The 12,639-nt window shown below is 45.7% G+C and overlaps 1 protein-coding gene across 1 annotated transcript in view; it reads left to right on the top strand.

The window, feature by feature from the left end:
• LOC144695191 (uncharacterized) overlaps positions 1–12,639 on the top strand; it is a 53,080-nt gene that overhangs the window by 12,049 nt on the left and 28,392 nt on the right. Inside the window, exon 3 of the mRNA XM_078566077.1 lies at positions 11,566–11,667. Coding sequence (XP_078422203.1) covers positions 11,566–11,667 — 102 coding nt within the window. The remainder of the gene's footprint in view (positions 1–11,565; positions 11,668–12,639) is intronic.

Consider the following 12,639-nt stretch of genomic DNA (forward strand, 5'->3'; position numbering starts at 1 on the left):
GGCGGTCACACTTAACCAGGACAGGTTCTTAGTGCACCCATGCTAATTGCGTTTCTCTCCCTTTCATCCTGCAGGAGAAGTACATCAGGATCATGGAGCCTGGTGAACTAGCTGTATGTCTGATGGCCTACAGAGCGCGAAGAAGACGGAGGAGAGCGCGACTGAGGCTCCTGGCTGTGCAGAGGCAGGAGCAGCAACCTCAGGAAGAAGGGGCGGCTGGGGTTCCCGCACACGCCACCCAAGAGCCACAGTGAGCTGTCACTGATCGGTGCCTGTGACACCCAGGGTCTATAGATGCCGCCTTTCATTCCTGCAGATGACCAAGAACCAGTATCGCCGAAGACTGCGCATTACTAGGGAACTGGTGGCCACATCTGCCAGCTACTGCAGGATTTGGCACCACGGGGACATGGAGGGCATCCACTGCCAGTGGCTATGAAAGTGACAGCAGTGCTCAATTTCTACGCCAGTGGCTCCTTTCAGGGCTCCACAGGTGACCTCTATGGGATATCTCAAATCTCCACCCACAAATGCATCCATGTGGTTGCAGATGCCATCTTCTCGAGGGCACACAACTTTGTGCATTTCGCCCGGGACCAGGACAGCCAGGATGCAAGTGCGATTGGATTCGCCCAGATCTCGGGTTTCTCACGGGTTCAGGGTGCGATTGACTGCACTCATGTGGTGCTCAGATCTCCATCGCAACACGCGGTGGATTACATCAACCACAAGGATTCCACTCACTGAATGTGCAGCTGGTGTGTGACCACCAGAAACACTCCCGCAGGCGTGCGCAATGTTTCCAGGGAGTGTGCACGACGCTTACACCCTCAGTCATTCACAGATACATGGAGTCTCCACAGAGGCTACAGGGATGTCTCCTCTGGGACACGGGCTACCTGCAGAGGGTGTGGCTGATGACACCCGTGCGGCAGCCTCAGACTGCAGCAGAGCGAAGGTATAACGAGGCTCATGCTGCAGCTCGCACCTTGGTGGAGCAAACCATCGGGATGCTGCAGATGAGGTTGCAGTGCCTGGACCAGTCTGGTGGAGCCCTGCAATACAGTCCACAGAGGATGTCATGCATCATCGTTGTCGTTTTCTGCACCCTTTACAACCTGGCGCTCCAATGGGGAGAAGAGCTGGCTGAAGAGGAGATGGAGGAGCTGCATGTCTCCTCCAATGAGGAGAACGCCAATGAGAATGAGGCTGAGGTCCTCCGAGGCAACAATGATGGGGTGGGGCCTTCACATTGGCTAGGCGAGGCAGATGCTCCCGGGAGGCCCTCATAGCTGCTAGATTTGTGGAGGATGATGATGACATACAGTGAGGTGCCCTATAGCTCCTCATATCGTATTTGTGAATGTTTGACTCCAGTCTGGCTTATGGCAGCAAGAACACCCTCCGTGGGAATGCTCCTGTCATGGAGACACGGTGGAGGCCCTCATAGTCGCTTGATTGCAGGAGGATGATGACGACATACAGTGAGGACACTCCATAAATCTTCACATAGACTCAGTGAATGTCTTTCTGGCCGAGGGCAGCTCGTTTGTATTCCACGATCAGGGTCATATCATAGAGACGCAGCAATGAAACATTAGAAGTATCTGCTGCTTTGTCCTGTGAAACATGGTTATCTGATGGATGTTGCACTACTGGATCCTCACTTGGTAGAGCAGTGCCGACCTCACCATCAGCACAGGACTGGTCCAGATCCTCGCCGGCCAGCTGGATGGCTCTGCTTTCAAAGTCCATGAGGACCTTGATTTCGGGCATTCCGCCACCGGTCTGCGACTTCTCTCTCTCTCTCTCTCTTTTGATGTGCGCCAGCTTGTCTTGCATGGATAGAGGTGGAGAAAGTGTAAGCTGGACGCCTGGCAGGCCAGATGATAAGTATGCCTGGCCTGTGTAGCTGTTGAGTAGTCCCTTGGACAGGATGAGGATAATGACGGTGAGTGTGAGAGAGTGAATGGTGATGTCCCTTGAACCGGCAGTGAATGAGGGCCCTGTGGATGTGTGATAGGTTTGTAAGTGTGTGAGTTGAGAGTGATGAGATGGCGGAATGGAGGAGATCATTCAGCCTTTTGCGGCACTAGGTGGGTGTCCTCTTTTGCAGGGCATTGGCGCTGACCATCACTGCCACCGCCTCCCAAGCTGGATTAGTGCAGTTGCTGTCCATCCTGCGGCCAGAGCTGGGGTAGAGGACATACCGGCGGGCCTCCACAGCATCCAAAAGCCGCTCGAGAGTCGCGTCACTGAACCTGGGGGGCTGCCGTCTTCTTCAGTTTCATAGCCATGTCCCCCGGGCAGCAGTGGTGGTCTGGAAGCACTGAGACATGCGCTTGCGGCCGGACTTTGAACATGGTGCCCAGCGTGATGCAATGGCAGGGATGATGGCGGGCGGGTGAATGACAGCCCGCTTGCTGTGGAAACGGCATGTTTCCCGGGAGTGCATAAATAATGAGGCGGGTTCGGGACGATACAGCGCGAAATCTGCCATCGTGGCCGACGGGTTAAAAAAAACCTCATTTTACCCGCCCGCTACCGCACAGTGCAAATTTGGGGAAATTCCACCCGGTGTGTCAGGTCAAAACATTAAAAAATGTTTGGCTAAGAAAAATAAATTTCTCTAGTTCTGCAGGCATTTTTAATGGTTAAATTTAAATAGCTACTTTTGAGATTCACATTTTTTGATAACATACTTAAAGGCACTTATTAAGAAGCCAGTAATTCGAAATTTGGCTGGCGTTTTTTTCAATTACTCCACAGTTTATTCAGACAGTCATCAAATTGTCTGATTTCCCCACAGCAGCCATCTTATAAAAGAAGTCCATGCCAAAGGGAATGGAACCACAATGAGGAGATTGTTCCATTCACTGCACTATACATTCTTCCCTCTATTTCATGGCTTCAGTTGAAGATTAACAAGGAATTTTCGCTGCGTTCTTGCCAGTATTCCTCTCTCAAATAACGTCACAAAAAATAGATTATCTGCATGTTCATTCAGTTGATGTCTCTGAAATCTTGCTGTGCACAATATTGGCTGCTACATTTACTTCCAAAACTACACAAGTTGTCTGTACTTCAAAGAGTAATTCATTGTACTTGGAGCACTTTAGGACATTAGGAGAAGATAATACTCTGCATCATTACAGATTATTTTTCTCCAGTTCATTGACTAGGGGTCATAAATATAAGATGGTCACTAAATAAATTCAATAGGGAATTCAAGAGAAACTTTTTTTTCACCCAGAGAGAGGGTAAGGATGTGGAACAGTGGAATCCATTACCACAGTGAGTATTTTAGGCACATAGCATAGATGCATCTGTGGGAAAGTTATGTAAACATGAGGGAGAAAGAAAAAAGGACATGGTTAGATGGAGAGGAACTGGAGGAGGTTTGGGTGAAGCATTAATGCCAGCATAGACCAGTTGCGCTGAATGGCCTGCTTCTGTGCTGTACATTCAGGGAGATGGTGGTGTAGTGGTTATGTCACTGGACAAGTAATCCAGAGGCCCAGGCTAATGGCCTGGGAACATGGTTTCAAATCCCACTATGGCAAATGATGGAATTTGAATTCAATTGATAAATCTGGAATATAGGAATCTGGTCTCAGTCATAGTGATCATGAAACTATCACTGATTGTATATCGGCCATCCTTACCTGGTCTGGCCTACTTGTGACTCCAGACCCACAGCAATGTGGTTGCGCTCTTAACTGCCCTCTGAAATGGCCTAGCAAGCCACTCAGTTCAAGGGCAGTTAGGGATGGGTAGCAAATGCTGGCCTTGCCAGCGACACCCACATCCCATGAAAAAATATAGAGTTCCATGTAATTCTATAAAATTATTGTTTATCCAACTTCTTCCTCCACCATCTGCTTAGTTGATTGCATTGCCATTTATATTATTCAATAAAGTCCTTGTAAATTATGTCACCATAAAGTCAATTTATGCTGGTCCTCTCACCACACTGTCTCAGGCAGGTGATCTCTGTGTGTCACTTTGCTGCCTTTCCATTTGGCCAGTGAAGCCAGTGGCTGCAGGCACCCTGTGCTCCACGTTATACAGGGACTTAGAGAGAGCAATCACAATGGGTTGAAATGGGATGTGTTATCCTGAGAGAGAAGAACGTGGACATACGTTTCAGTGAGTCAATAATACCTTTGGTTCCTGGAACTGGGGCTTCTTTATGCTGTGAGTTCAGCCATTAGACAGTATGTTCTGAAATGAGTATAGTGTAAGAACAGCCATTGGTTTCTTCTGAGGTGATGGATTAAGAAGGAGATGAGGAGGATTTTTTTCTCTCTCACTCGGAAGGTCATTACTTTTGGGGTTTCTCTTCCACATTGAGCAGTAGAGGCTGGATCATTGAATATATTCAAGCCTGAACTTGACAGATTTTTAATCAATAAGGTAGCCGAGGGTTTTGGGGGGTGCAGACAAGGAATTAGAGTTAAGGTCACAATCAGATCAGTCATTGAATGGTGGAAAAGGCTCGAGAGGCCCAATAACCTACTCCTTCTCCTGTTTATTTTAATCTTACCATTCTATGAAGCAAAGGAAAGCTTCAGTATAATTAGCATCTTTTATAGTGCATAAAAATTGATGAAGATTTTCGAAGGACCTCATGTGGTTTGTCAATAAATTCAGTAAACCATGACAGTGGACTGGAGGAAGACTATTTTAACCAGAATGAAGAGCTCCATATTTGTAATGCATTACCTAGTGTTTTTTTTTCAATCGGCAAAGGGAACCCAGGAAGGAAAGGAAGTAAAATCGTCAAAGATTGTTCCAGAAAAAATGTTTCTGCATGAATGGATTTCATTCTGCTCAGGGTGAAGGATGTTACTACAGAAGAGTGGAACATTTTATTTTCACCATTTACCATTCAGCGTCAGGATCAAGCACATTCAGATCAGAACAGCCAGTTTCAGAGTAGAATGCCATCTGTTCTAACAAACATGGTTTGGCTTCAGCTTTTGAAGCGCCTAGAATTGTTCAGAAAGTATAGTTTTATTTATTTTTTCTTTACGAAACACTGAGTGAAATTGACAATTTTGCCGAACTACAGATAGGCTTTAAAGTGTGAGTCCATACTCATGAGAAACTGGGTTGACTCTGACCAAAGAGATTCTATGCAGGGCTGTTATAAATGGCAGGGAAAGGAGATTTTCATCTGACAAACCTGGATTGGATTAAAACCTAAACCCTTGAGATGAAAGGACAGCGTGCTTCTACACTGCACTAGTGCTTTCAATTCTGCTCTTTTTTATCATCCAAGATGAGTTATGCACGACCAGCGATCAACCTAGAGAAGAAAGAACTTGCATTTAGATAACACCGGGATGTCACAAAGTGCCTTTGCAGCCAGTGAAGTACCTTTGAATTGGAGTCACTGTTGTAATGTGAGAAACGTAATCGCCGATTTAAATGCAGCCCGGTCTTACAAACAGCAATGAAATAAACGGCCAGTTAGCGACTTGGAATTTTATCAGATTTACGGCACAGAGACAGGCCATGCAGCTCAACTTGTCCATGCTGGTGGTTATGTTTCTTGGGATCTTCCTTGTCTAACATCACCAGCAGATCCTTCTATTTTTTTTCTCCTTCATGTAGTTATCTAGCTTCCTCTCGGATGCAACTTAACATTTATGACCAATGTATTTACTTCGAAGTGCAATAATATCTTTAAATCATTTTTTAGGCAGCCACATTTTGGACACACAGCAGCTGTATCTTAAAGGAGACCCCCTTGAGAGCAGCCTGTGTGGTATCTTCACAGTTGCTGTGTGGTTCTGCATTCGCACAGCTTCGGGCGGACATTGTTTCTGATTCCTAGTTTTGGGTCCCGCTACATAGTTTAGAGGTAAAGTTGGCCAGGACATGGGGTGAACTCCCCCCCGTTTCCCTTCAAATGATGCTAGGGGATATTTCACCTGAGAGGGCATGTGAGGCTCTGGATTAACATCACATCTGAAAGACAGCACCCATGACAGTACAGCACCCGTCGAGTATTGCACTGACCTGCCCAATTAGATTTTGTGCTCAAGTCGTCTGGAGTGGAATTTGAACACACAATTTTTTGACTCAGAGGTGAGGGTGCTATCATGGAGCTAAGGCTTATATCAACTATGTGAGTCAAGGCCTAAGCTGAAAATGTCTGGAATTCTGCTTGACTCTGCGATTTGCCAATGTTTCAGATACGTCCGAAGTCTTAATTCCATTTCAAATCACTCTAATTGTGATTTATTTGATGCCTCCTCATCCTGCTCTTTTGCCATCAACTCAGGGGGCAGAGTTTTGCCCTTGGTGAGCGGGCTCGGCGGGGTCAGGTGGAGGTGGTCACGCCCGCAATCAGCACCGGACCGCGATTTCACGTTTGACGGGCCAATTAAGGCCCGCCCAGCGTGAATGTGCGGGGAGGGGGGAGGAGGAAGGCGAGCGGGCTGAGCGCTGAGCAGGGACATGTTATTAATAAAAAAATTAAAGTTTTTATTTTATTTTTATTTGCTCTTGGAAACCGCATTCCGCCCGTGGATGAGGCTTCCAAAAAAATGCAAAGGCCGCTTGGCCTTTTCGCCTGCCCACTAACCGTTAGGTTGGACGGGCGGCGAAAAATTTAAGTTAACTGATTGCTTAATGGCCTTAACAGGCCTTTGAATTGTTGGCGGATGCGCTGCCGACTCTGGTGCGCGCCCGCCAACTGAACTACGCGTGTTGACAACGGCACGTTCAGCCGATATCAACGTGCATCATTTCACGCTCGAGCGGGTCAGGTGCATGCCCCCCACCCCCGGCCAAGCGAAAATTTCTGCCCCGGGTTTTCCCGGGTCTTTATTCTGTCTCTTACCCGTTCCATATAAGACCTCCATTCGTGATCCAATCCAATCTACATTTATTAATATCCTCAATTTCTCTAACCGCATAATGGCCGAATCATTACATCTTGATCAAACTCATGCAGAGAAGAGAAAGAAAGAAATCAAGCTCTTTGTTTCTCCAATTTTTGAAGGATATGGACCCTAAAATATTATTTGGATAGGAGCAGAATGTTTAGTAGAGACCTGAAGACATTCAGTTGATACATTCTCCTATTAATGTCCAGCAGCAAATTTCAGGGCCGTAACTTTTGAATATCACTTAAATACAACGAGCAGCAGCTACCGCTCACCATTGATGTTCCCTTGTTTTCATCCTTCATCCATTGACATTCTTGACTTCTCACTCTGCTCTGACCTGCGCTAAAACTCCCACGGCTTCTCCTTTGCTGAAGCTTCCTCCAGGATTTGCTTGGTTTTCTCTTTTGCAACAAACAGATCTTTTTTTTCCCCAAACCACTCTTTTTTTAAAGTGTTCCCAATCCTCATGAGTGTGGGACAGGCTTGATGGATCAACTGTTTTTTTTTTTGCCTGCGTCACTTTCATGTATTTGAATTATTAGATTAAGATTTCTACTAAACATTTTTTAAACATGTATTTGTGTGATGTGGCCATTCATAGCTAGGCCAGCATTTATTGCCCATCCCTAGTTGCCCCTGAGAAGGTGGTGATGAGCTGCCTTCTTGAACCGTTGCAGTGCCTGTGGTGTGGGTACACCCACACAGTGCTGTTAGGGAGGGAGTTCCAGGATTTTGACCAAGGAAGAGTGAAGGAAAGTCAATAAATTTCCAAGTCAGAATGGTGTGTGGCTTGGAGGGGAAATCACAGGTGGTGGTGGTCACACCCATGTCTATTGTAAGGTTGTATAATTATAGAGCTAACATTTAGGGAGTTTTTTTTTAGGATCCAACCTCCTGCTCTACAGGGTAATACCCTGGACTGGTAGCGTCCAAGCCACAACCCTCCTGGGACATTTCTGCAGCCTGGAGAAAATGGTGCATTCGATATATTTGGAGTGAGAGGATTCAGCCTTTTTCTGTTAGCCAAAAGGAGTTGTTCCTAAATATTTGACTCTTTCAGGCTCCTGCTCTTCATCCGCTGAGTTGTAAAAGTGGAGAGGGAAATGCTGAAGGACCTCCTGCCACAGACATCCATGTGTTCAGGATCTGTGGGGTATTGGCTCTGACCACCTGTCTCTTTTTTCCTGTTTTGCTTACTCCTAGGTGGCTCTGGAGAGGGTGTCTACCAGAATGCTATGGCCTCTCTTGAACTGTGGACACCCCAGGATGAGGCAGATCGGATTATGAACTAGCGTGACTTCATTTTGTTAATTTCTCATTTTGAATGGACCAAGTGTGAATATTGTCCTGGAGGTGTCCTCCTCTTAACCAGGGGACACTTGCAGTGGTGATCTTTATTAAGGTTTAACTTTTATTTATTCTTTCATGGGATGTGGGCATCACTGGCAAGGCCAGTATTTGCTGCCCATCTCTAATTGCCTTTGAACTGAGTGACTTGCAAGGCCATTTCAGAGTGCAGTTAGGAGTCTACCATGTTGCTGTGGACATGGAGTCACAAGTAGGCCAGACCAGGTAAGGATGGCAGATTTCCTTCCCTAAAAGGCATTCGTGAAACAGATGGGTTTTTACAGCAATCAATGATAGTTTCATGGTCACCATTTTTTCAATTCCAGCCTTTATTAATTGAATTTAAATTCCACCAAACGCCATGGTGGGATTGAACCTGTGCCCCCGAGAGGATTGACCTGGGCTAATCTCAAAATAGTCCTAGCCCTTGGCAGAATGCCTGGGCAATCAAAACTGGAGAAAAGAACAGATTTGTCGCCCCGCTTTGCTTCAGCGTTGTCCTCCAAGACAAGATGAAGATAATTTCTCTGTAAAAGGACAATGTGAAAAATATACCTGGAGAATAAATCTTCACTGATGAATCAGAAAGACAGAGGTGGATGCCACGCTGAGAGATAATCACTTGTGCCAGTTAGATGGAGCTAAGGGCTATTGACAAGGGGTTAATGCAAGCTAATTTACAGACGTTTCTACACATCCTACTTAAGGCGCCATTTTAAACACAGCGCTTTTCAATTAAGTTTTTTACTTGGTTGCCAAAATTTCTCTCTTGGGGCGAGCAACTTGAATTAGGCTCCAACCATGTTCGATTTGTATCAGTTGAACCGAGCCTCCTGGTGTGTTTTGGAAAACCAAAGCCCAACTTGTTCCTTGTTGCATTCTTTGAGGCTGTTAATACTGTTTATTCAGTCCTGTGGCACTCACGGGAAAAGTGCAGTCAGAGCACAGACATGAGATCAGCTTCTGAAGGAGCTGGGACTGATTTGATTCTGAAAAATCTTTGCACTCGGTGAGTTAAACCAAATTGAAATGAAATGAGGCAATTTCTGCTTCCTCCTGAATTTCTTTTCACCCTTTATCGTTACCAGTCCACGATGTCTCATTCATGAACGGAGATTAGCATATGGAAACTACTTCATTAAAGGCAAGCAATTTGAATAATTCCAACTAACTTCAGGTTCAATGTCAATGATTAACTCCCAGCAGCAGCTGTTCATAATTTAGAGATTTTAGGACAACTTGCATTTTATTTCATGTTGCTAACGTGCAGGAAGAAATCCAGCCATTTCGCGATAAAGAAGCAAAGAACACGGTGGTAACAGGGCAAGACGAGGGAGGGGAGGGGGATGAGGTTGGGGTGATGGAGTGGTTTGGAAAGAGCTGAATGACTGCATCATTTTTGTACGTCTTAATACGCACAGTTTGGAATCTCATCCATACCCATTCCCCCCTCCCCAGACCCAGCAATATCTTATTGGTCCATGACACTATTCTATTGGAGCCACCACATTATGCTTTTAGTGTTTCATATTGCCTGATATTTATTGCGAAGCCCACAGAGAAATTTGTTCTAGCATGTTCTCTAGAGGATGGTGCACTGGCCTCAGAAGAGTACCTTTCTACATGCCACAGTTGAGAGGTTCATGGTGTTTCTGATTTAAAGAGATGGCACAAGTTTAGTAACCCACCTATTGTCAGCTGTTATTCTTACATGTCAGTCAAGGACCAGGTGGATTTTTTTTAAAAAAAAGGCTTTCACCCTTAAATGAAACATCAATCTTTCTCCAATATTTTCCCCTGTTCCTATGGGCAGTGCTTAACCTCAACTCTGAGCTTCCCTTTTAATGGTAGCCTAGCAGAGGATGCTGGGTACAAGTCTATATCCTGTCAGTCCTTAGCAATGCTTGCTCGTGATGCATTTCCTTTACAGATATTTATTTTATCCTCCGATATCCAGGACTTTGCTCCTCAGTCTCTCAAAGCACCAACTCATAGGGCAGAATTTTGCCCTTGGTGGGCGGGCGGGCCCCACCGACACATTTTAAGTGGGCGGGCCAATTAAGGCCCACCCAGCGGGAAGCACCATGCACTTCCTGTGTGGCGGGGGTGGAGGGAATCCCCAACTGTCAGAGTGCGTTCTATCGCGCATGGGCGTGAAAGAGCGCACACACCTCCCTGAGGCAAAGAGCTGCCTCAGGGAGATCGCTGAAACTCTGTGAAACTCTAAAAATAGAAAAATTTAAAAATCATTAACATGTTCCCCTCATGTGAAAATGTCACACGAGATGGGACTTGTTAGTGAAGAACACAAACACTTTATTAAAAGTTTTTAAACCCGGTATCAAACCTCAACCCGCCACTGGATGAGGTTTGTAAATAAACCGTTGGGCCCGTGCGCCGAGCCGAAGTTCGCACGGGGCCCCTCAAAACCCTGGTCGATTGGAGAGTTAATGGCCTTCACAAGGCCTTTAATTAATGGCGGGCGGGCGTCCCACTGCATAGCACGCCCGCTGACCGAAATATCGCGATGCCGCGCGCTGATGTCAGGACGCTCGCGCGACATTTTAAGCGTTGGCGTGCGCACTCCGCCACCCGCACACCAGCCGGAAGATTCTGCCCATAGTGTTATTAATTGGAAGCCATTGATTATTCCATTGCGGGTGGTTGTGCAGTGAGTGTCATTGGGCTATGGGAGTGAGGGTTGGGTGAGTCTGATCTGGTCTTCTTCCTGATGCCCAGTACAATGCAATTCAAGCATGGGAGCATTGAGGCTAATCCTAGCCCTTTCACTGTCAGCTCCAATGTGATTGGTATCTCGCCACAGACCAACCAGTAAATCCACTGCCACCATTCTGTCAGCCAATGAGTTGGGGGCGAGGCAGTGGTTATGGCCAGGCTCACAGCAAATAAAGTTTATTAACAGGCCAGATTCTATTTAAACAACACACAGCAACAAACAGTCTACAGAGTCTATTTACAAAGAGTATCAACCAACTATAGCAAACAGAACTTGTGATTGAAACTGCAGCAACAACTCCCGATAAAAACAGCATTACATAAAAATATGGTGATTTGGAGATTACATGAAATTAACTCCAGTCACTTATAGCAACACAGCCTCCATTTTGGACGGCATTCATATTTATTGCTGTAAAGCTATCATTTTTTTTAATTCTATGTTTCATTAATTCATTATTACGTCTAAGGCTAGTCTTTTGAAATGCTAAAGCTAAAAGATAAGAGTGGAAATGACACTGGATCTGGTATTTGAATCTATTTAAGTTTAACAATCCTTCCTTTCCTCTTCTCGCGTCAGGCAATCGTAAATGGTGATCTGTCGGGAGAAAGGTTACAAACGTGTCCAGCAAAGGATGCTGAATCAAGCAAAACAAAGGTTGAAGAAGAAATTCAAAACCCTGTAAGTGTTTCTAATTGATAATATTCCTTTACTGGGTCACCTGTGTTAATCTAAGATTTCAAGAAGTCTCCCAATGAAGATGAAGTGGAGACATGGGTGTCTTTGCATAAATGTGAAGGAAAATCGATATGCTTATACCAAGTAAATGCATCATGTTGTGAGGTATTGCATCATAGAAACCAAGAGTTAGCTGATTGAAATCAGGGACAATATTCTCTTGCTAAGGAGGATGAAGGGTAATCGGTCATGGTAGCATAGTAGTCAGGGTACTGGACTGATACCTCTAATGTTGAGAGTTAAAACCTATTGTGGCAAGATGTGAAATTAAATTTGATAAATCTAAGCACCAGGTAAGAAAAGTTGTTGGATTATTGGACACTAATGTACTGCTACATGTATGTGGCTTTTCGTACATCTGACTCCAGTCTCTCATTGCCTCTTGAAACTGCTATCCAGAAGTGCACTTTATCTGAGGTTCCCACCACCCACCACACCACCCGCCCCTCTGCACCTCCGCACCCTACCCCCACAAACAATTGACCAACCTGCCAATGTACACACTCTACCCTCAAGGAGATTCAACAACCCAAACAGTGGGGGTGAGCTCGACACGCCAACGCAAAAAATGACATTGGACGTTGGGCATGCATTCCCGACGTCATTGCGCTGAGATGCGATGTTTCATTTGGTGGGCGCATGCCGGAATCGGCTGCGCGCCCGCCTATTTGTAAAGGGCCTACTAAGGCCATTAAGGATCTAACTAAGGTTATTGTAATCGCTGCCCTCCAACCTTAAGGTTGGTGGGGCAGGCGAAAAGGCCAAGCGGCCTTCGCGTTTTTTAGGAAACCTCGTCCACGGGCGGGATGAGGTTTCCTGAAGCTTTTATTAAATAAATAAAAACTTTTTCCTATAAATAAAAACATGTCGCATCTCATGTCACGGGTCACATGAGGGGACATGTTTAAATAAATT

This window comes from Cetorhinus maximus, chromosome 21, assembly GCF_964194155.1.
Source record: "Cetorhinus maximus chromosome 21, sCetMax3.hap1.1, whole genome shotgun sequence".
Taxonomy (NCBI): Eukaryota; Metazoa; Chordata; class Chondrichthyes; order Lamniformes; family Cetorhinidae; genus Cetorhinus; species Cetorhinus maximus.